At 39.6% G+C, this 23,508-nt stretch overlaps 2 protein-coding genes and 1 long non-coding RNA gene across 3 annotated transcripts; 2 read left to right on the top strand and 1 right to left on the bottom strand.

Annotated features, from left to right (window-relative positions):
• Positions 1–586: 586 nt before the first annotated feature.
• Positions 587–6,276, bottom strand: LOC144667335 (HMG domain-containing protein 3-like). The gene is made up of 8 exons (XM_078528726.1): positions 5,415–6,276; positions 4,845–4,981; positions 4,306–4,482; positions 3,905–4,139; positions 3,547–3,677; positions 3,302–3,427; positions 2,985–3,203; positions 587–2,667 (listed from the first exon to the last, which is right to left on the bottom strand). The coding sequence occupies exons 1-8, from the start codon at positions 6,274–6,276 to the stop codon at positions 2,218–2,220; spliced, it is 2,337 nt and encodes a 778-aa protein (XP_078384852.1). The 3' UTR covers positions 587–2,217.
• A 4,609-nt stretch (positions 6,277–10,885) lies between these two features.
• Positions 10,886–12,936, top strand: LOC144628065 (uncharacterized). The gene is made up of 2 exons (XR_013566197.1): positions 10,886–12,066; positions 12,506–12,936. It is a non-coding gene; the product is annotated as an uncharacterized LOC144628065 (long non-coding RNA).
• Positions 12,937–13,441: 505 nt separating this feature from the next.
• LOC144667334 (uncharacterized) lies at positions 13,442–20,195 on the top strand. Its single transcript, XM_078528724.1, has 20 exons — positions 13,442–13,770; positions 14,024–14,136; positions 14,540–14,690; positions 14,774–14,962; positions 15,162–15,276; positions 15,732–15,890; positions 16,181–16,327; positions 16,876–16,986; positions 17,138–17,327; positions 17,432–17,566; positions 17,659–17,726; positions 17,932–18,012; positions 18,113–18,140; positions 18,276–18,347; positions 18,433–18,486; positions 18,575–18,664; positions 19,090–19,154; positions 19,327–19,386; positions 19,663–19,730; positions 19,901–20,195. Exons 1-20 carry the CDS (start codon positions 13,625–13,627, stop codon positions 19,950–19,952), a joined length of 2,094 nt encoding a protein of 697 aa, XP_078384850.1. The 5' UTR covers positions 13,442–13,624; the 3' UTR covers positions 19,953–20,195.
• The last annotated feature ends 3,313 nt before the right edge of the window (positions 20,196–23,508 follow it).

The following is a 23,508-nucleotide window of genomic DNA, read 5'->3' as shown; positions in this document are numbered from 1 at the left end:
TATCACCTGTATCGGTCTGTATCAGAGTGTATCGGCTGTATCGGTCTGTATCGGAGTGTATCGGCTGTATCGGTCTGTATCAGAGTGTATCGGCTGTATCGGCCTGTATCAGAGTGTATCGGCTGTATCGGTCTGTATCAGAGTGTATCGGCTGTATCGGTCTGTATCAGAGGGTATCGGCTGTATCGGTCTGTATCAGAGTGTATCGGCTGTATCGGCTGTATCAGAGTGTATCAGTCTGTATCAGAGTGTATCGGTCTGTATCAGAGTGTGTCACCTGTATCGGTCTGTATCAGAGTGTATCGGCTGTATCGGTCTGTATCAGAGTGTATCACCTGTATCGGTCTGTATCAGAGTGTATCGGCTGTATCGGCCTGTATCAGAGTGTATCGGCTGTATCGGTCTGTATCAGAGTGTATCGGCTGTATCGGCCTGTATCGGAGTGTATCGGCTGTATCGGTCTGTATCAGAGTGTATCGGCTGTATCGGCCTTTATCAAAGTGTAGCGGCTGTATCGGTCTGTATCAGAGTGTATCGGCCTGTATCAAAGTGTATCGGCTGTATCGGTCTGTATCAGAGTGTATCGGCTGTATCGGTCTGTATCAGAGTGTATCGGCTGTATCGGTCTGTATCAGAGTGTATCGGCTGTATCGGTCTGTATCAGAGTGTATCGGCTGTATCGGTCTGTATCAGAGTGTATCGGCTGTATCGGCCTGTATCAGAGTGTATCGGCTGTATCGGTCTGTATCAGAGTGTATCGGCTGTATCGGTCTGTATCAGAGTGTATTGCCTCATGTATTGGTCTACATCTATGATCTTGAATTTACCTTAACTTATATTATTTTTAAATCTAGGCAGAAGCACCTTATTAAATCTTTTTGCTCTATCCTTTGGTAATCAAAAAATTGAGACAAGTTAGTGAAACAAAATTTTTAGGTGTCTATATTGATAAAAATTCTACATGGAAATATCATATCAGCTTCGTATGTAAACAAATCTCGAAGTCAGTTGGTGTAATATGTAGGTCTAGCGTAGATACTATATACCATTACTAAGCTTGGTCTGTACTACACGTTAATTTACCCTTATATCACTTACTGTAATTCAGCCTGGTCGTCTACATATATAAGTAATTTAAATGCTGTGCGTGCTATTACCAACTCAGACTATTGACAACTCAGACACATTCTGCCCCCTCATTTGCTAAACTGGGCATCTTCGATATATTCCAAGTCAGTGCATTGCAAATAGCTAATTTATGTTATATTATCATAACCAATTATTGCCTCCGATGTTTCTCAGTTTGGTTTTTACTAGTAGTCAAACACACAGTTATGACACAATAATAGCCAAGTGTTATCGACCACATCACTGTCGTACAAATCTAAAGCAGTTTGCAATACTTTTCCAGGGCCCTAAATTTGGAATTCTCTACCAGAATCGATCACTTGTTCGAGTAGCTTCTCTTCTTTTAAGAAGAAAATAATTACATTTTTAATGAAATGAGTCTGAAATTGGACTAGCTGCACATTCACAGCGAAATTACTAACATATTGCTAACCCGAGGTGGCCTCCCCCATAAGCCTTGTGGTTTCTTGGAGGTCTCCTCGACCTATTTACTTAAACTAATTTTTTTTTTAATTAGACTGCTTTCTTTTTCTTGCTCCTTTCTTTCCTTTTGTCGGCTTCCCTAGACTCTTTACAGTCTACTTTTCATATCCTTTCTTCTGGCCGAAAAAGTTTTGACATAACGATTGGAAAACCCTAAAAATGGGCCCTTAATCAACTAAAGATGCATTGGCCTGTTCAAGCACCGATTTTGCACCCAAACTGGATCGTGTTTTTCAATCATTAGCTCTGTCAGAATGCAGCCGAAATTAAAAAAAAAACAGTCCCGTAGAAAGGTCAATCCTAGCTCTATCAAATGCTTATCACAAACATCCACTGACGTGCTTATTGATGACGTCACAAAAGTTGCAATAACCGCGCCTCCAAATAGCGCCTAATGTGCGTTTAGGAGTGAAGGTTAATGGATCAATTTAGGTTTCTGGGAAACTGCTCACCTACCCCTCCCCAAATCTAACATTAACCCCTACTTATCGCTTTGGGCAAAATGTTAGGTTTGGGGAGGGGTAGGTTAGCAGTTTCCCGGAAACCTAAATGGATCCAGGTTAATAACGTTATAAGTTGTAAATTTCTTTTTATAGTTCTTATCGCTCACTTTGGATCACTTTGCACTATAATAAATCTACAGTATTCGTCTCTGACCACTTTTTCTCCTTCGGAAACAAGGCTTTTTAGTATCTGTGCCCTCTGGAGTTCCACGATTTTCTCGTTTTGATAATAATCCATCAGGAAATTGTAGAGAAAATGAACGGAAAAACTTTGCATGCATGAACTGCGTAGTCTTAATGCGTTTTTCCGATGATTTTCACTTTCCTGATAGCTTGTTTTCATGGAATTTCCTTGCGCACACAAATTTATATCGTGAAATGCGCATAAAGGAGATTTGTGGGGGTTGACGGATGCATGGAATCTGTCCCCCATTATGTAGCGTCGTGCGTTTCCGGTGAGTGGGTGCATCCAAGAGTTATCTTCCGCTTCGGGCTTGTATATGTGTATCTTCGCGGGTCGATATTCTCCGGGAACAATCTCGGGTATGCTGACCTAAAGTAGGAAAAGAAAGGAGTAGAAAAATAAATAAATTGTTTTCTGTGTATGATAGCATTCGCTGCTTAACGCAACAAGAGAAGCAACGTCAGAATGGTCAAAAGTATTAGTATTCTTTGCTTCCTTTACGCCATAAAATGCTTTCATGGTAGCATCTCAGATTCGTTTGGTTTTTCCTACCTACCTTCTTACTGCACGTCGAATTGTCGATTTGTTATCGTCCCGGCGTTCTTTTCTTAGTTAGTTAATGGTTATGTTAGCCAAAACTGTTTCTGTATTGTCTTTATCTTATAGAAACAGCTAGCTGATATTACCTGACATGGTTCTTTTCCAAGTTTAGGCTCCTCGAAACAAGCACTTTTGTTTCCCCACAGGATTTCTGCAACACACGGGCTCCGTATGTCTATGTGCCGCGCCAAGCCACAAGGGGTGTCATTAATAAAAACCACTGGGGGATATTTCAGTGACAAGTAGAGGTCGGCTGCATCCCTCACTGACTCTTGAAGGAGCAAAAACTTCGAGGCAACGGTACACTACAGATTCAACAAAAAGGGCGTAAAAAATTGCTCAACCATATAAAGTCCCTTGCGAGAACCAATGATACTTTAATAACCATCGATTGTTATCTTACCCCATGACGACAGACGATGTGATAGAAACCTCCCGTATGTCCTGGAACCTTTGTAAATTCGTGACATGGGGACTTTCCCGCCAGCAATGATGCATACAGCTCTTGAAGAGAGGCACACATGCCATCCTGTTGAAATAAAACTTATTTCTTACTTGCTAGCTTTGATCTCTATCCATCGAGGAAACCTATAGGTATACATGAAAGACAGCTAAAATTTCAAAAAATAACAATTTAAAGGAAATCACCTTTGACTTCCCACTTGTTGTTATTCCGCATTTTCTGCAGATCTCCTTGAGGTTATCGACACTGTTTTGCTGCAGTGTCCTCATGTTGAATTCCTTTCCTACTATCATTTTGTGCAGAACTGCTACATCACCTGTTAGGTATTAAAATGACACTTCATTGAATATCACTATGTTAACATAACAACCCATGTTTGTAACACTCCTATCAGGCTAGGTACACCACGCCTCTAGAAAGTCCTTGCTTTTAACTTCATATCTAAATTCACCTCTACTTGTAATACACGCTATCATGGCTTTTACTTTGACCAAAGTTATGCTAGTTGGCGGCATGCAGTGACCTATGATAACATGTACACACCCTCTTTCTTGTCCTTGAGGTAAACGCTTTTCTTCTCTGGCTCTGTGTTTACCACCTTTCCTGCGAGCATTGGCGCGATGATGGGTGGTATTTCCGACACAGTATAGGATACTGTTTCGTTAACCCTGGTATAGATGGTTTTTTCTATCCAGTGCTTTTTCATATTTGTTACGAACTGCTTCAGAGAAACCATTTCATTTTGTTGTCCTGAACTTTGGCTTGCAGTGTAGTTGATCTGCATTAGAAAAGAATAGTAAAGGTCTTTTAGTTTCAAGAAACTGAGTACCCTGAATTGCGCAGTTTTCCCGTTTTGCATGCAGTTAAGTTCGTAACTTTTCATGGCAAAAGTGCACTCGGCATGAAATAGAAAAATTCCTATTGTGTATTGGAAAAAGGCTTACCTTCTGGGAGGTGCAGCAGTTTTTTTGGTTGCCATCTCCAAGATATAACACTCCGATTGTGCCACAAATCCCGCAAATGACATCGTCCAGGTTTCTCTCTGCCATGATTTCGAAACAGTAGAAACCGTTATACAACAAATCTCGCAGGTATATCAGCTCTTCACGTTTTGGGCAGTCCTAAAAAAAATTCGCTCCATAAGCATTAATGTAAAGGTATAGATTATGTTTACAACGTTAATTCCTGAATCGGACATACCATAACAGGTATGTATCCAACGACTTCGCCTTCTCCCGTTCCGCTACCCCGCACCCCTCTTCCACCAAAAATGCATTACTTTTTTTATTTAAACTTTAGTGGCTTCAGTAACGTTCGAGGCCTCATGATTTAGTAACGAAAGATTTCATGTTACCATGGCTTTCGTTCAGTCCTTCTAACTCTGTCGCAGCCTTCGAACACGTATCCGTAGATACGTAATTCACGTGTTTTATGTACGCGTAAGGCTTTCCACTTACTTAATCAATTGATTTGTTATACATACTTCTCCAGCTTTTTTTCCAAGAACCTCTAGTTTGCTTTCAATTAGTAGGTTTATCGGCATTCCCCGCTTGAATCCAGCACGCCATTCCAAAAGAATAGAATAAGCGATCAATGCTTTATCTGATACATTAAACAACCCTGAAAAACAAAGTGGTACGAATCAACGGTTGTTTTTGTTGCAAACTAAAAGCAAAAGAAGCAATTCACAACAAATGTGTCCATAGAAGAAATAAGGCTTTCACCTTTTTATTATGCCAATCAATGGATTTACCCTTTTCTTTACATTGCATACCCGTTCCGGACAATGGATTACATTCGGTAATTTTGAAAAAAAGGCCTAAAAGAGACAAATCTGGGGGTGGCTTACTCTTTTCTTGAGCCGTAAAGGTTACAAAATTAAGATTAGAAATGAATTTCGCATATTTCATGGTATCCAGCTTTAAACGCGACCAATAGGGCTAAAAAATGGCATTTTGCCCGAAATACCTTGAGCGAACTAAAAACTTGCAATTAAGCGAAACGACGAGCAACGCCGCCCCTTTCATATAGAACTATATTATGGCTCACTTACCGTATTCATAAAGGGACGGCTGATGCATGGCTTGGCACTGCCGGTTGCTGCAATATCTCACCCTAACCTGAACTCTTTTGAATGGCACCAAGTCGCAAATGATGTACCCTTCGCCTTTACCGCCGCTGTGACTTCGCGGTGCATTCAGGTTTGATGTGCACAGCCCACATACTGTTTCTACTGGTTGGAAAAGATCCGGAAAGCCACCCTCCACCTGCAAGTAGGTCTTGCTTTCCATTTCATTGGAGCGCCTTAAAATGTGATTAGGTATTTCATACGGCAGAGCGCGGTTTGCGTTAAGGGTAATTGTCGATGCACGGCTGATACTGCTGGTCTTACTGCTGGCTTTCTCCTCGGGTTTTGGAGGCAATGCTTCCTCAGCAACCAACTGTTCTGACCCCGAAGTGGACGTAGTCGACGTAGAATTGCCAGAAGAAGAAGGGGCACTGCTGGCCTTACTGCTGGCTTTCTCCTCGGGTTTTGGAGGCAACGCTTCCTCAGCAACCAACTGTTCTGTCCCCGAAGTGGACGTAGTCGACGTAGAACTGCCACAAGAAGAAGGGGTTTTATCTCTAAGCACACAGCAAATAATATTGATATGTGTGCAGAACTGCCTTGTTTTCGTGGTCTTGGTATTTCCAGAAGGCTTCCGGCATTCTTTGGAACTACATAGAAACTTCCCACCTTCTAATTTCTTTACATGGCAGAATCCTAGCGGGTTGGTGGCTGTGGGATGTGCATATACCGCGTAGTTTTTTTCGGAGACTTCTATAACTGATGGGAAGCCCGGCCTTAAACAGTTCCTTAATGCATTTTTTGTCTCCAGATCAGAGGGGTACGCTAAAATCATCGATTCGTCCATTTCCACGGAAAATCGACTACTTTCAGCATGGACTATCTGCTCTATATGCTTGCAAGTGAATGGTTTGTCATTTCCGCTTGTTAGATAGACTGCCCGGTTTTGTTTACATTGTTCTTGGCTACATACCCTAGCCCCTCCCTCTGTAGTAACTAAACAACGATCATCTCTAACAGAGGAATTCACGGAATAGATACATGTACTTCCTGCGTCGTAAATTAAAACGCACATTGGTACGTCTTTTCTTATTTTCTTCGTTGTGGGAGACTTAATTGAACCTCCCAGGTGGGTGCCGCAGGCAGGACAATCAGCTGGCTTGTAACGATTTGAGTAGGACGCCCCACAGTTCCTACATTCACCGGAGCCCCTTTTCCTCCAAGCAGTGGCAGAGTTTATGGGAGGTCCACTCTAGGACAAGTACATAAACAGACATTAGCTCATTGGATGCGTTTGTAATGGAATGCGAATACATACTGATAGGAGACTAAAGCCTCTATCTACCTTGTTATATAGTTGTATAATATTGTAGTTTTCGCGCGCATTCAAAAATATTGGTTCATGCTATGCGTTGGTATATGGATACAAGCAGGAAGTTTGGGAGAGCAGAGAAGAGGCGTAGGAGTTGCTCGGAACGATAGCCGGGAGAAACTCTACCTTCCTCGACTTTACTTGTGATTGCGTTTTCATAAAAAAAGGTTCCTGCTGGCTGGTTCAAAACAGGCCACAATCACAGCGCTTTGAGCTAGTACGTTTCATCTGATACGTTTCTCTTTGTAATAAGAGCTTGCGAATTATATATGACAGACTCCGAGGATGTTATAAATTTTGGCCCATACATCTTCTTAAATTTGTAGTTACATTTCAGCCTCAACGATTTTACAATAATTGTTCTATAATATGCAAAAAAGGTGCAACTCAAATTGGCAGGGGAAATGTACCAATCTTATCAATGAAAACGCAGACAAACAACCATAGGCGTACGGGCACCTTCGGACCTGGGGGGGCGAAGGCCTTATTGCCCGAAAAAAAATAGCATGGACAACAAAACGTGCATTGAAGTAGTTGTGTACAAACCTTGCCTGCTTGCTTAAAGGAAACGATACTTCTTTAATTAATTTCGCGGCGTTGCCCGAAGGTGTCAATGCACTGAATCCTTTCTTTTTTCGGAAATATCTTATTTATTCACTCTATTTCAGCAAAAACTAAGTATTTTTGGGGAGCCACTTTACGTCGTTTTTCCCCCGCTTGAAAGTTTAACAAAAGAGTGTGAGACATTCAGGGATGGATGGATTAAACATTTCGTTGAAAGTTTTGAGCTAGCCCTGAGAACTTAACATTTGAGTCAAAAGCATTAGCCTTGTCACATTTTTAACCGTATCGCAGCTCTGTTTCAAGGTCTTGCACTAAATCCACCGTGCGCAAACGCTCAAGCTATGGAAAAGCTGATTACAACTGAATCAAACTGAGGGGTCACGCAGAATTTGCAAGAAAAATCGAACATGATTATAGCAATTTGCGAGAGGAAACGAAAGCAGATGAATGAGCAATTTGGAATTTTGAACCACAACGTTCGTTATATTTCCAACACTTTTTCTGTTGATGTTATTTATTCGTTTTGAACGTAATTTTGAGATTTTTTGGCTTATTTTCTATTTTTTCTCTAGGCTTGCTTCCCGAATTCTGAGTATTTTGCCCGAAAAATTTCGGCACTGGGGGGCTGCAGCCCCCCAGTCCCCCCCCCCCCCCCCCCTCCGCCTCGTACGCCTATGCAAACAACGTCAAGACTCTCAGTTAAGCTGCTCAAATGAAACTGCACACGTCATCTTGTACACGGCCGTGCGTATGTTGAGTTTTCACCAGGATGCCAGCGCGCGCGCTAGCTTTGTTTTACTAATTTCACCCTTTTTACATGCAAAGATGTTACTTCCACGATTCGAAAAAAGCCGGAATGGCCTTCTAACGCTGTTTCTTTGGAAAAAAGTCCACTTGACACGTCGCGTAAGAACGCGCTACTGAAAGTGACAGTAGCTATTTTGACATTGGGAGATACCTACTCCTGGGCTGTCATTTCGTTTCAATTTCGAGAGGAAATATCGTTGTTTTGATTTCTTTTGCATAAATTTTATTATCCACGGGTGATATATATATAGCTTGCCAGAATTTTTTTCGGTTTTATTAACACTCTTCGCCACGTTCTGGTCGATTGGGGCGATAAATGTGGACATGTAATCACTATACACAAAATAAACAGAACACTAAATGCTTGGGGATAAGAATTTCATCTTCGCGTGCTGATATATACTTTAGATAATTCGGGACACCTTTCCCCCTGTCCCACATTATATCCTCTATGTAATTATTTGATTTTACACGAGCTTTATGTAAGATTGGCAAACGATTCTTTATGAAATGTTACACAATGACCTTCTGTACTCGCATACTGATCGTTTCTTTAAATCCTGTAATTTTTTTTTGTGTTTCTCTTGTCTCCCGAAAAGCCATCTCGATGGTTTTACATTAAAATAGAAATTGTATTCATAAAAGAAATTCCGCCTAATTGATTGCCCCTGATTTTTGGAAAAACGTTCAAAAGCCTCGATAACTGAACTATGAAACATAAAAACTTCATCTCACCATTGTCGTGGTCGTGTAGAACAAGTGTTCAGGGAAGCCTTTTTATGGAGTGAAACAGTTATGATCCCCTATTCTTCTCAGCCTTTTAAGGTGTTAACTAGCGGTATTCGTAGATAAGTGAAATGCGCACAAATACGTAGTTTCGCCGTCTGGAAACGGTTTTTCGTAGAGTGGATTATGTTACTTTTTTTTATAACACGCTCTGCGGTAACGGATAAAGCGTGTTTGTGTCAAGTGGTGTAAATACATAGTGCTAGTGGTGTTCTGTTTGAAAAGACAAAGAATCGCATGTATTTTGATTCCCTCTATTCGCTTTACATGAAACATTTGAACAAAGACAGGATCAATACCAAGTCGTTGTTGTTACTTTTTAGAGAAATAACAGTTTCTTAGTATGTTGACACACTCGCGTTTAACCTCGGAGATATTCAATAGCGTGCAACCATATTCTCGGGGCCTTAAGTTACCGGTAACTACGAGGCCCCTGCAAAAAAAAATCTAGGTTTCTTGCCGCCTAATCTACTTGGCAGAATATGACATCATTGCACGAGAGATTTTAGGCCACCATTCCAGGTTTCTTTAATCACGATGTAATCACAAATAGGCGAAAAATTTATTTTACATAGTTCTACCATTGCATATCATAAATAAACAGAACGCAAGTCTTATCTTGGTATGTTACATCAAATTAAATTCATTGTTTACGCATTCTCTTTACTATCTTGACGCGATAGTGTGTCTTTTTACAAACATTAATTTTAGAATGATGTACGACAATATCCTGGCAATAGTTCACATGCCGATTCTACTCAAATGTCATGCTATCCTGATTTCCACAGTCACATACAGTAATGTTCATTGCTTTAAACATTTCTTTAACCCGCGCATCGACTTTGGTGTCACAAAGACACAACTCCGGTGGCACATGCAAGCTAGTTGAACTCATACCTCTTACTATACGTTCAATGTACTCTTGGCTAAGATAGTTAATTTCTACTTTCCGAATGTTTTTCCATTTTCTACCACTAAGAAGGGAAAATAGGTCACTCTCCGACAGAATGTCTCCAGGGATTGCCAAGCACTTCAGGGTGGAACAGGCATCAAGAAGAGATTCCACCTTGCCTTTCCTCCAAATTGCTTCTACTGCCAGGCGCAGATATTTGAGGGAGTGTGAAGCAAACTGCAACGCATAATCGCAGAATTCATCGGGATAATCGTTATCCATAATGTCCAAGTGTTCCAAGCTTCGCGTTTCTTTCAATATTTCAACTATAACATCCAGTCCGAATAACGTCCGCGCAACGGAAAGTTTCTTCAAGGCCTTGAACTTACCCTCTCTAGCTGCCGAAATTAAAGCGCCCCCTGTTACTTCAATGTTCTGGTATAATGTCAGAGATTTTACTATGGTCGCATTATCAAAAACAAGTCGCAAACCGTCGTCATTAACGACACGTCCATGGACCCGCAAGCTAGTTTTAAAAACTATATGCTGCAGTATTGCTGGGTGAAACATTAGATTGCTCCAGCTCTTGCTCACCATCCTGAGCTTGAACCTCTCTTCCATTTCGATAAACTGAAAAATTCCTAATATCAATTCAGTTGGTAACCTCATGATGTTATCCATTTTGAACTATTTGTCGAGGTGGTTGTGCATGCGACCCGGCGACCAGGCTCGTGACACCGCCCATGCACTCCGCAAATAACCAAATATCCGCTTGCCCTTAACGACTAACTGACAGAGGCCGTCGTCCTAATAATAGCAGGTCAAGATACAGAAGATACAGTAACAAAATACTTAAAAGTTTCAATGCCGAATGGTTTAAAAATCGCCCTTTTAACCATTGGCAAAATGGTTAACTTAATCATTGGTAAACACCGAAAACGGGCCCTCTATCAAACGCAGGTATATTAACCACGTTAACCTGTTTCAGCACCGATGTTCAGTTGCAGAAGGAAAACCAATAATGTTTTTTTTTTTGGGAAGACCTCTGACATAATGCAGTCGATAAACAAAATAGACAGCGCTCTGAAAAGATCGACCCTAGCTGTTCCAGAAGCCCAAAAATTCCGCTAGCGTGCAGATCAATGACGCCACAAGTGGGTCAATGACTGCTCTTCCAAGTGTCGACATAGTCGCATTATTGTTGCATTATTGGTCCAACAAGTCTCATTTTCACCATATTGTGATGGATAATGAAATATAATTTTGGTGTAGTCGTTATAACTTTTTCATACAGAAGAACATAAAGAGACTTATCTTTATGCCACTGAAACTATTAGCACTTCAAAGTCCGTAACTATATCCGAGACGATCTGTTATCTTTTCGGTTAAAATCATGAGTTATGTTGTCGACTTCAAGGGGTAAAAATTCCCACGCCCTGTTCGGACAGTGGCGTGATAAGAGGTAGACATGGCTTTATTCCAAATGCTAACAACGTTGGAAATAAATAATTGCAGGAAACTATATGAAAGCAAACGTGTTTTCATTTTAACCGATTGAAATGAAAATAACCCTTTTAACTATTAAGTAACTGGGCTATGCGTAACAAGCCTAGAGACAGAACAACTAGGGGCCTGCGTAAGTAACAAACGATGAGCGACAGAAATGCCCATCATTTTGATTGCGCGAACGACCATCAGATAATTTACACATTCACGCATTTAGTTAAGTAGATAGGGCGGTTTCACTTGACACGCGTTGCATTTCAAATCGGTATATCTTGACCGGAACGTTTAAAAGGGTGCACAAACAGGTTAACCTCATTTGCAGTCTAGAAATTTAAACCATATATATCAACTGTGAGCCGAGTACAAAGAAGCTGCTACAGCCCCAGCATGGACCAAATTGTAGAGGTATGTATCTTTTAATCTTCCTCTCAAATTAAATTCTCACCATTAACCTGTCAGATCATTGAACATTTTGCCAGCGCGCTAGGTTTTGTTATTTTTTCTTAGGATGAACTGCCTTCCCGTTTTTCCACATACGATCGAAAGACCTGGTTTATTGTGAAAGGAGAGCAGTATCTTTTTGGAGATTTTACCCTAAAAATAGTAGGGAAATTGAAATCGCGTGAAGACACCGAGGGCCATAAAAGCCAGGGCTGCTGGGTGTGCAATTGCACAACATTTGCACCAAACATGGCTCATCACAGCGGCAGGTGCGTGTGCCAGTAGAGGTATTTGAAATTGCACGATTTCCAGTCTCCCTTTTGCATACACTAACAATGTCATGTGAAGCAATGCTTGACCAACTTTGACAACCTACATTTCGCATAGATGTAATGCAATGGTCAGTTTTGATAATGAATTTGAAAGAAAAGGGAGATTGTTGCAGCTAGTAGTTGACCATATTACGCGAAATGCATGACGCCTTAGGTACGCTTTTATAATCACACCGACAAAAGCCATAAGCCCCCAAACTAACGGACTCTAGTGTCAAGTCGTCAGAAACATTGTTTGTATGGAGATCACCCTCCAACCGACCTCCAACCTCCCCTTCCCCCTCCCCCCACTCCGTCCAATAACGCCCAGACAGATATGGCATAGACTCGGTACTAGTCTTGAAGGAAAAAAATTGGATTACGTTTTATGTTGCAGTCTGATTACACTTCCTGCCAGTGCGTTCGACGGACGGCAGAAATTTTTGGACGCGATACGAATCACATGCAAGGACAGTACCATCAACCTGGGAGCTTTTGTAAATGGAAGCGTGATAGCAGAGTATGCTGCTCACCTCAAGGAATCGTACTGGTCCCTATTTTCTGAGGGTGAAGAGGCCGGACGCGATTTTTTCGTAGCCACCCATTTGGGGCACCAGGCAGACGAGTACTGGATATTATCTGAAGATGTAAGTTTTGAACCCTAATCTGTTGATGCTATCATGATGATGATCCATTATGGATAGCTGTAAAGGTATAGGCAAATTTAAATGTCATATCGTTACGGTCGCTACAAATGGAAATCGTGGTAGTTACCAGGGCTGTTCCAAAGAGCCTAGAAATTTTCAATATGCTCAAAAGTTGCTTTGAAGGGAAAAGTTGCGCGAAAGATGAAAATTTGCTCAAAATTTGCCCCCGGGGGGGGTACTCGAAAAAGTTTTGTACGGGGAGGCTCCGCCCGGAGATCTAACCCCTTACCCTTTTATATACCATTTTGATAGAAAAGGTACCCCTTTTGTATACCTTTTATTGCAAAAAGGCACCCCTTTCATATACCTACACGACATCACATTTACCTAAAACGGGATGTTTTCTTGTCATTTTTATGTAGCGCTTAAAAAATTACGACGGTACAGCCAAAAGTTGCGTCTGCTCGAAATATTTAATGTAAAGGCCTTTTAAAATATCATTATGACAGATTTCCCTACCCTTTCATATACCTAAACCTGTGATATCCCTACCCTTTTATATACCTGGAGCCTGAAAAAGGTACCCCTTTCGGGCGGAGCCTCCCCGTATAGGCCATTATAGGGAGTACCCCCCCCCGGGAATTTGCCGAGCGTCTTTGGTACGCACCTAACCATAACGACCCGTAACTGTCAATAGACCATATTCGTATTCTCGGTATTGGACTGGAACTAGCTTGCAATGGAGGCTCATGGGGGGGGAATATCATTAAAAACAGCTTCATGTCATTTGCATTTGAAAAGATTACCCACATACCGAGAATACGAATAAGGCCTATTGTTATAACCAGATGTCGTTTTTATGTTTGTAAATGCTTAAGGTACATATATGGAGGAACAAGTTACTCTGTGGAGAGGATCACAGATATCTTGTCATGGAAGATGAACTCCGCAATTTCAACCTTTCCCTGAACGAGCGCCTCTTAAATTGGAAAGCACTTAAGGAAACACTCAAAATGTAAGACACTATATTGTATGCCTGTTATTTCATCTTTACGTTCTCTAACTTATTCGTACTATAATGGCTTCCTTTGTTTTTTTGTTTGTTTCTTTCTATCCTTCATTTTTCTGCCTTCCTTTCTTTTTTTTTTTTTGGCATGTTATTCCTTCCTTGCATTCCTGTTTATCTCATTTTTTTGGTTCAGTCTAAAGTTATTCATTTAGTAATGCTGTTTATTTTGTTATTCTCTCTGCTTTTACATTTTTGACAGATATTTTGAGCTGTCTATGGGTTTCGCACAGAACGTTGTTCCCTTTTCACTGGCAACTTCTTTCGTGGTAGCTCGGATTTTGCGAAATGCAACAGCCGCTGAGGATGTGTGGAGTAAGTATATTTTGAGCTTAATTGACATTATTACATTTGTAAGGAATTCTCTCGGCTACTTTATTTAGTATTTTGAAAACGTTGGGATTGTAACGCCACCTCCTACCCGCCAAATTTTTGAATTATTGTACCCAGTGTAACGCGTTATTTACAATGATTGCAATCCTGAACGAAAATAAGAATCTTACAGGTCAATCGTTTCATCTGAAAAACGCGCGCCGGGTACGTGAAACAAGACAGTGGGCTCGAAAGAAAAATTGCATAAGACGGCACTCCCCTAAAACCAAAGTTGTAACATGAACGGCGATGACTACAACAGCTGAAGCAAGACAGTACATCTAAAAAATAGACAGTACATCTAGTGTCTTTGGAGTCTTAAAACGTTTCTGTGATTTACCTTTAGCTGAGGGGAGCATAGGCCTTCTATACTCCAAGGAGAGGTGCGTTGGTAAGTCACTTACCCTACAAATCTTGGCTCTTGGTCAAGGAATACCGCGCCGGAGTCACCGATTGTTCCTTAGCGGTGGAAACCAACTTTCCAGTGGGACGTCCACGTAAGTGTCAGCTCGCTTTCTAAACTTACGTAAAACCGCTCAAAAGTGGTCAGTAATGAAGTTGTTTGCATTACCATTTTCAGGAAGAAGGTAAACGAGAGTGTTGCCCGAACAAGTTTCGTAGTGATGGTGGACGACCCAAACATTTCTACTCAATTCGGCGAGTTCCTGTTGCAAGCACAGGGAGGGTTACTGCAGGGTTCGGCTCAGCAAGGGCTTACTTCGGCGAAGGGGTCGATTCTCCTTTCAGCCAACTCCAAGGAGGTTTCACGGTGAGACATGTTTTTAATCGCTTGATTACCTTCACCTACCATCCTTGTGCTTTGTTGGAAATAAGGCCTTGTCACCTCCTTCACACTTCTGTGGATTCATCAGATTTTTTTCTCTTGGCTGTAACATCTAATGTTAAGTAAGTAATCAACAGCGAACATGAAAGGAAAAAAATAAATCGTGCATGTCATCTATCCACAGCATAATCGGCAGAGTGATTCGAATAAACTATCGCGGTGCGAACGAGAATGATGCATTAGCAGTAGACGTGGATAAACTTCACAACGAACTTCTACCGTTGGTTCAGCGAAATAAGGTTGGTAGCCTCATAAATACCTGACATGCACGGTATGGTGCCCGCGTCACTCGCAGCGGCGTCGCCGCTCGAAATTCGCGCACCATCGCGAACATACATAACTATTTTTGCGTTCGTTCCATGGAGTTAAAAGCAGAAAGAGGCTACCTGTAGTGTAAGGGATTGGAAGCTGTTAAATTGCGACAGTGGGGCCTGGAGGCCCATCCGGATTTTCCTATGTTTTTGATTTTGATTTCTGATTTTTTAAGAAAGGTTTGGAGTCCTAGTGCCATCCGGATTTTCCTATGTTTTTGATTTTGATTTCTGATTTTTTAAGAAAGGTTTGGAGTCCTAGTGCCATACTTTTCGGGTACGGAACCATGGACCCCTTTATAGTTTTCGAACAGCCTCGTAAGCAAGGGAAATTTATTAAGCCAGGCTTTCCAAAAGTTTATAGAAATTTGCTTCTTTCATAGGGTTTGCTGCTAGCGTGGTCAATGCGGTTCATGCCTATATGGGACGTGCTGTTCGAAACATTTGTTAAAAATACTACAGCAATCCTGGGCAGGCTTTTACCACAGCAACAGAACAGGTGGACGAAGGGTGTATCCTGTGTGATCTTTGCTTTCACACTGGTAAGTAGAAAAGAAATGAATCCGGAAAGGGCTGAAATATGCTGGGAGTGGTTAGTTTTATATACTGTAAACCAGGAGATTGTGGGATTGACCAAAAAAAAATTATAACAAAGGTTTTGCAGAGCTTTGAAATATCCAAAGAAATGTGGATAACGTGGATGTGGAGGCGACTGTTACGGGTTAGCTGGTTCCCTTTTGACATAACAACCATCACGAGGTAAACTAAAACACTGGAAAGGTAAAAAACTGTTTTAAATGTGTACCGTTTTGTTTTTTTATTTCACTGGTAGTTGCGAATGTCCATTGGTGAAGAAGGTGTAACTGAGGATGCAATACTGGAGTTTGCCAACGCTGCTGACAAAGAACCGAGTGAGCCAGGTTTCATCTTCAAGCTCGAACAAGTAATTCGAGAAAGGGTGCAGAAGGAGCCTTCAAAGGTAATACATAAATTGTTCTGTAGAGGGACGCCACAAACATACTTACTCTGTGTCCTTTAAACCACTGATAAGATTAGTGTTTATAAACGGACGTGACTCTCACTAATTATTACTAACACTGAAATGCACAATTCAGACTAATAAGCTTCAACTCGGCAATCAATACTAGGATGTGCAATTTACTGCATGGCACCACGGGCATCTTGCTGTATCAATTTCATTCAAATGTTGAGTACGGCCTCTTAAAGAGAATGTTTCAACAAATGAAATGTTGTGAATTAAAGTATTCCTTACTTTATTTCAATGTTTCGCAGTTTGTCCTTGCTGTTTAAACTGCACCCTTTCTCTTTTTTTCGCTCGGAGGCAGTCACAGTTACCATGTTTCGATGTTGTATATCCATTTAGAAAGTGGTATACACCTCAATCTCAAGTAGGGCTGGCTAACTGATAAATAAATTCCATGCGGCAGCGATACAGCACGTCTGGCTACCTGTAATGGCACGGTAATGTCTCCTAAACTCTGTTTGTCGTGTTATTGAATTTTTCAGATTTTGACATGGTTAAACCCTTGTGTCAATGTGAGTTCAAACGGTGTTTACGTGAAAGCATTTGGGTTGAAGTCCTCGGTGTTGGAACAGACTCCCCATTTTACACATCTGGTAAGTGGTAGGCAAACGAGGTAGATCATAATACTTGGGGCCCGGGAATCCCTTATTTTCATGGATAGTGACGACTAAACTGGAAATAGTCTAAGTTTATACTGTTTTGGGTCGAGTTTAGCTAAACAATGCCTTTCGCGTTTATACATAGGAAATGATCGAGGACCTAAAATCGAAAGTGGACCAGGTAACAACATCTTCCATGTGGTTCTCAAAGTCGGACTGCAGCGACGCTGGCTTGGACGACCTATCTAAAAGATCGGACAAGACACAACAACACCGCGGTAGAAAATTTCCAATTGCGCATTTCTCGCCCGAGATCATATCCCTCGTTAAAAAGGGTAACAGATCAATTGTCTATAAAAGATTGTTTTTTAACTCTGCTGGGTATGTTAGATCGGGGAACGTGACAGGTAAATGTTAAAGCACTTTTTACTGTTTATAGCCTGTGGTTTGGAAAAGGAAGGAGATGGAGAGTCAAGGGACACCCAACGCGAGGATCAATATACTGACTGTCTGACCGCATCTGAGCAAGAAATAGTGAAGAATCTGGAGAGTCTCATAAAGGCCAAAATTGAAGGTAAAAAAAAAATCAGCAAGCTGCCAATGTTGTCATTATTAAAACGCCATTTTCCTTGGATGAATGGAAATATTTTTCCTCTAATAACATAGCGATGGAAGACCGGTGCAGGGAGGGACAAGACGATTCTGGAATGCAAGAAATCCTGGAAAGCATAGAGGTTAGCTGCAGATTTATCCCTAGGAAATATTACTGTTATGCACGTTAGTCCTTTGATGACCTGTTTTTTTAAAAAAAATTATTCTAAAGAGAGCTTCATCGACATAACATCGATACAAGTTTTAAGACTGTTTGGCACAAAATGTATTGTTACCGTCAAACGTCGTTTTAATGTAGCTTTTTTTCCTTTTTTCGTGAAACTAAAGGTAATACAGAAAGGACTAACCCCGCGTTCGAAAGCCATCTTGGAGAAATACACGCCAAGGCGTCTAAAAGCATTCCAGCTTGTAAGTTCCCATGTTTGATACTGTTAGAATGCTTCAGGTTTGAATGAGACTTGTGCAATGTTTCTCTGATTTTCAAATGGCCTATCTTTGACTCTTTCAGGGATTTGAGTGTGGAAGCCGGAAGTCAGGTTAGTATATATGAAACGAGATGTCTTTGAAATAGTGCTATGTTCATCTGATATAATAAAAAGGGAGAGATATAACTTTGGATTGGCGAATATTTGCTAATATGAATTACACATCTTGCACTTATCAAATTAAAGGTAATGACGATTCCAGAATATCACCGCCAACACCAGCCACAACGAACGCTGGGGGCAGTGGAACATTGTCAAGTAAGTATATTTTGTTCCGGAGTTAATTGTTTAGTGAACATGTAGTCTACAAAGTAATTAACTTTTCTATTAATTTGTCCCTCAGGTGAAGGAGGCAACAAAAAGACGGTAGGAAACACCCCCTCTGCAGCGTTGTTAGGTTTGTATTTTTCAAGAAAACAATGTTATTTATAAACGAAAACTGGAATGGGCTGCATTAATACCGCATTTTTCACACTTTCCATTAGAGTCAGCCGATAACACAGCATGCAAGAAGCGCCTTTTTACTGAGGGGGCGGTAGGAGTCTTAGAATCTCAAGGCGCAGTATCATCAGCAGGTATGAATATACAACAAAATGTTTATAAATGGAACTTCGTCTTAAGCGTCTCCAAGAGAAATTTCAAAAATAGAGCGAGGTGTTTTTTACAGGTTCCTTATGGTTGTTTGCGTAAGCTGCATTGACCTCTATCAGAGTGAGTATAAATTGGCAGTGATGAAAAGGAAAAAGAAAAATAGAATAAAAGGAGGAAGATTTTAAAGATACGTGATGTTGGTCAGGTCTTTTTTAAAAAAATGCCTTCTTATCTGTTGCGTGCACGACTATAAGGGACCCCAACAAAGTCTGAAGGTTGTGGAGGAAGATTAGAAATAACGGAAACGTGACACTGCCGTGCATAGTAGTTTATCGTAGTTATGGGCTATATAGTATAACCTTGGGGATTTTAAGCTGCAACTGATAGATGTTATTTTTTAATATGGTAGGTACGCAAAAGTCACAGCCTAAACACAAGAAGATGAGACGTTACATTTATTGCATCTGTAAAGAGGTATCAACTACAATTACTTGTTATTATTACACCTGTTTTGTGATTACTTTTACTGATGTCTACCAAACTACCTTGCAATTGTCCAATGTTAAACTCTTGTTTTCAAATAATTTATATCACGATGTACATTCGGTTTGATACATAAGTAATACACCACTTGATTAACTTACAGGAACGCTCCAAAGAGGAAGAAAACAGCATGTTGGTTTGTGAAACCAAAGCAAGGAAGCATGTAAGATTAATTTGTTTAGTAAGGTTTTATATCATATTTGTATCCCGGGTATCATGGATTCATAGGATGTAACAGAAGGGCCTACAAAGTTAGAGGTGATGTGGACAATGACATGAATTACCAAGCCCTGTAATAAGGAGGGGACCTGCACTCGTAAATAAACTTGTCTAGGCCCTTTGGGCCTCTATTTGGCCAAAAATAAGGCGGGGTCCGGTCCCACCATTGATTGTGATAGGTAATTATTTTATTAAACCCATGTACAATTCATTCCACTAGTGCCCAGGCAAAGGATATTATCATATGACTTGTCTTGGCCTAAGATCACTTCCAAGACAAAAGATATGGTAAGCTCACGTTAGTTATTAGTAATCAATATGATAAGTTACTGCTTTTTGCCCTTCATAAACAAAAATAGTCTCCTAGGTGGACAATCGGATAGAAGTTAAGTAATTTTGTAAGGACATGCATGTGAGCCTTTAGTAAACTGACCTGCGTGTGATTGTTTCATTTAAAGGTTGTGCGATAGCTGTAAGCAGAGTAGCGGCAAAAAGTCAACAAAATGTTAATGTCAACATTAACAAAAGGAGAGTGAAGGTGGCTTTGATTGCAGCAGTGACAAGTTGATCTTAGTAGCTCCACGAAGAGTACCTCAACCGAATTTCCACATAGCAAAACATAAATCAACCAACCTCCCCCCTATCCCCCTAAAAAAGGAATAGATGGGCTTTCCTACCTCGTCAAAAGGTACAAAAGAGCTCAAAAATGTTGTTTCATCAACTTCATCTATAGCTTACAATTTTCAATTTACAGTAAACCCATACAGAGTAGTACAGTAAAAACCCGCGTATAAGAACCTAGCACTTAAGAACCTGTTAGGCTAAAATTTCATTTGTAAGCACACTTCACATATAAACCATTTTAGGCTAGAATTTTAAAACAGGTACTTGCTTTCCAAAAGGAAAATAAGAATCTTCTAAAAATATAAAATTAAAAAATCTTCTCAAAAATATATTTATAACACAGTCTGTACATTTTATAGTTACAGCATAGTTACATTAAACATGACCTCTTTAAATATAATTATTAACTGAGATGACCAGATGAACTTTATGACATTGTATGAGATAAATACAAATTGCAATCCTCTGTCAGTGGACATTTTTAAAGAGGAACTTTGACATTTTATCATGTTATGTTGTTTTGTATACAAGATTTATTGGGAATTAGTATAATTTCAGAGGTGTTTATACGAATTAAAGCATTCTAATTGGTCGAGAAGCTCGGCTTATGAGGCTATAATCACCCCGCTCGAGGTGATTATAGCTTTGAAGGCTTGGTTACTTAGCCACGCCACCTTTGACATCCAGGGAAGTCAACATGGCCGCTTTTGCTGAATGAAAAATTCCTTTGATTTGAAAGAAACCAGTCCAAGTCCTGGATATTTTAAACATTGGGAATTTTTCAAATTAACTACCAAAACTTTTGGACCGAAAATATTTTCAAGAGATGGTTCTCAAGGCATTAGAAATGATCATAAACACGGCGTTTTTTGGGATCTATGAGAAACTCAGTCAGATCGATTGAGCAAACATTATTTAGTTCTCTTCTCACCGGAGCTACTCATTTTTAGAGGATTCGCACATTCGCTTAGAAGTCATCCACAATCATACAAAGGTAACGGACATCTATCTTTCTCATTGTGTTTGTTTTGTTCCGTTTTATTGCTTCAACTTAATAAATTTTGATTGCAATCAATGATTTAAACTGGTTTACACCGTATGCAAGCGAACACTTGTGTTTGCTGTTTTCTTGTTTGCTATCGTTATTTTTTTAAGTTCTTGATGATCACCTCTAAAAATTATACTAAAACAATTATTTGCCTCAGGCGAAGTGATTATTGTTGAATAATCCCCTCGACTTCGTCTCGGGGATTATTCAACAATAATAACTTCGCCTTCAGCGAATAATTGTTAATTATAGTGATGGTTACAGTATAGGTTTGATTTTAACAGAATCAGGTTAAAATAGTATAGTATTTTGCTTACCGAAGCCTCCAAGTATACTGTTATTGGACATTAAAGACAAGATCATTTAAAAATTCTACTTTATTTATTGAACAAAAGTTAAGAACCTAATTAAGAACCAAGTTAGCCTAACTTTACACTAAATACCATTTATATAAGAACCTGTTTAGGCTAACTTGAAAAAACCTAGGTTCTTATACGCGGGTTTTTACTGTACCATACATTATCTATTCCTCCCCCACAGAAGGTATTTTTCCAAAAAACTCTCTAAAAATTCCAACAAAGCATCACACATTTCCTTTAAAGCTTTCGGTGTTTGAAACCTCCTAGCCCCACCCCTTGGAATTTTAAACTTATTTTGCAAGGGAAATATGTACATTTTCTGGAGCTCAGGAAATATCATTCTTGGGCCACCAGTGTTCCTGGCAAGAAATGATACAGCAGCAAACATGCTCATAGCTATCCATTTCTTTTACTTAAGGGACTAATAAAAACAATGAATACAGTAAAAATAATTTGAAATAAAAGGGAAAAATGTAGATTTTTTTGGAATAAAATGCTGGCATGCCCCTTTTTTTGTTTTGTTACAGAAACTAGTCAGTAATATGAGACTAACGAAGACTAAACACAAAAAAGCTCTAGGAGAGGGGTGATAACTTTCTTTAGAGCAGTACTGTATGTTATGCATAAATTGGCTCAAATCAACAAAAGTACAACGAACATGACAATAGAAAACAGAAAATACAAATTCTGTAAAAGTCTTTTGAAACATACCACAATATTTCTCTATATTTTATTTTTTTTTAAGAAAATCCCTTTTTTATACATACCAGTTATTCAATGCTTTCGATTGGTATACTATGGAATATCCCACAAGTCACTAGTATTTTCTTGGTATACACACTCGCTTTTGTAACTATTTTATACCATGCCATAGAAAAATTGCTTACAAAACTTTAATGGAGAATAAGATTGCAGTGCACGATAGAAAGGTTGGGCCGAATACCAACAAATATATTAATGGCTTTTCTGTATCAGAGTATATCGGCTGTATTTTCTATGGCAATGGTATAAAAGTGGATAACCCATGCTTGCTCACAGGGTTTACAGGTGGATAAAAATGGTCTAACCTAAAAAGCAATATATTGCTGCATAAAACACAAAAGGATATATTACATAACCTTAGACAGTTACAAAGGTCTAATGCCAAGTATTTTATCCAATTTTATTATGATTATAAAGTTATTTATAACTTATAAAAACCAGAACATATCAAATGAAGAGAGGATCCTGATATATGATTTCATATATTCATAATTTCAGAACATATTATGTTAACAATTATAATGGCAAAGGTCAATTATTACTTATAGAAATATATACTAGCTGTATCTTTGTGTCAATGGTAATTATCAGTGTTTGAATGTTTTCAACAACAGTGCAAACTTCAAGAAATTGCACTATGGTGTGGTTAAGTCAGCTTGCTAACTAAATAATAAAACTCAGAAATAGCACAATGGAAATAGAGACAGGAAGTGGTGTCGAATTTCATGACAACGAAATCCCTAGAAACACTTATATTTACAGCAAATAAATCATGGGTTTCAAGTTATATATTTAGTTAAAAATATTCAATTTGTGGGTAAAAGTTACAACAAATATATACAATCCAAAATAGAGTACAGTCTATACTGTAAGACGGTAATCTTGTGTGTGGATTACAATGGTTACAAAGTACAAATAAACCTTGGCTGGTGCAGTTGCTTTAATGTATGCACTGTAAACCTGATAGATGTTTGGAAAGGTTCATTATTTTAATCAGAAACGGGCATTAACCCATAAACAGTTTGGTAAAGTAATGGAAACCTCAATTTTACGTTGATTTAAAAGTACATTAATTGGTAAAACTATTAGCACGATAATTTATTAAAACAGATGTGAAAGTAATCACTCTGGCAAGCCCCAAGGGCAAAGATATCCTATTCATAAGGCAATAGAAACTTGAAGAAAATACAAGGAGCTGTCATGAAGTATAGAAAAACACTCTTAAGTAAGCCATGATTATTTTTTGTCTACTTCTGAGTGGTAGAGAAAGTGG

Source organism: Oculina patagonica, chromosome 10, assembly GCF_052425735.1.
Source record: "Oculina patagonica isolate OP01 chromosome 10, crgOcupat, whole genome shotgun sequence".
Lineage (NCBI taxonomy): Eukaryota > Metazoa > Cnidaria > Anthozoa > Scleractinia > Oculinidae > Oculina > Oculina patagonica.
This window is presented reverse-complemented; position numbering and strand designations above follow the sequence as displayed.

What these genes read in the sequence shown, in the direction of transcription:
- LOC144667335 (XM_078528726.1), bottom strand. Translation starts at nt 6,276, where the DNA reads ATGGACGAATCGATGATTTTAGCGTACCCCTCTGATCTGGAGACAAAA. An exon ending in TTGGAAAAAAAGCTGGAGAA is followed by an intron (nt 4,483 to 4,844) that starts GTATGTATAACA and finishes AATTTTTTTTAG; the next exon opens with GACTGCCCAAAACGTGAAGA. An exon ending in TTGGAAAAGAACCATGTCAG is followed by an intron (nt 2,668 to 2,984) that starts GTAATATCAGCT and finishes TTCCTACTTTAG; the next exon opens with GTCAGCATACCCGAGATTGT.
- LOC144667334 (XM_078528724.1), top strand. Translation starts at nt 13,625, where the DNA reads ATGCTTAAGGTACATATATGGAGGAACAAGTTACTCTGTGGAGAGGAT. An exon ending in CTTTCCAGTGGGACGTCCAC is followed by an intron (nt 14,691 to 14,773) that starts GTAAGTGTCAGC and finishes TACCATTTTCAG; the next exon opens with GAAGAAGGTAAACGAGAGTG. An exon ending in CATAAAGGCCAAAATTGAAG is followed by an intron (nt 17,567 to 17,658) that starts GTAAAAAAAAAA and finishes CTAATAACATAG; the next exon opens with CGATGGAAGACCGGTGCAGG.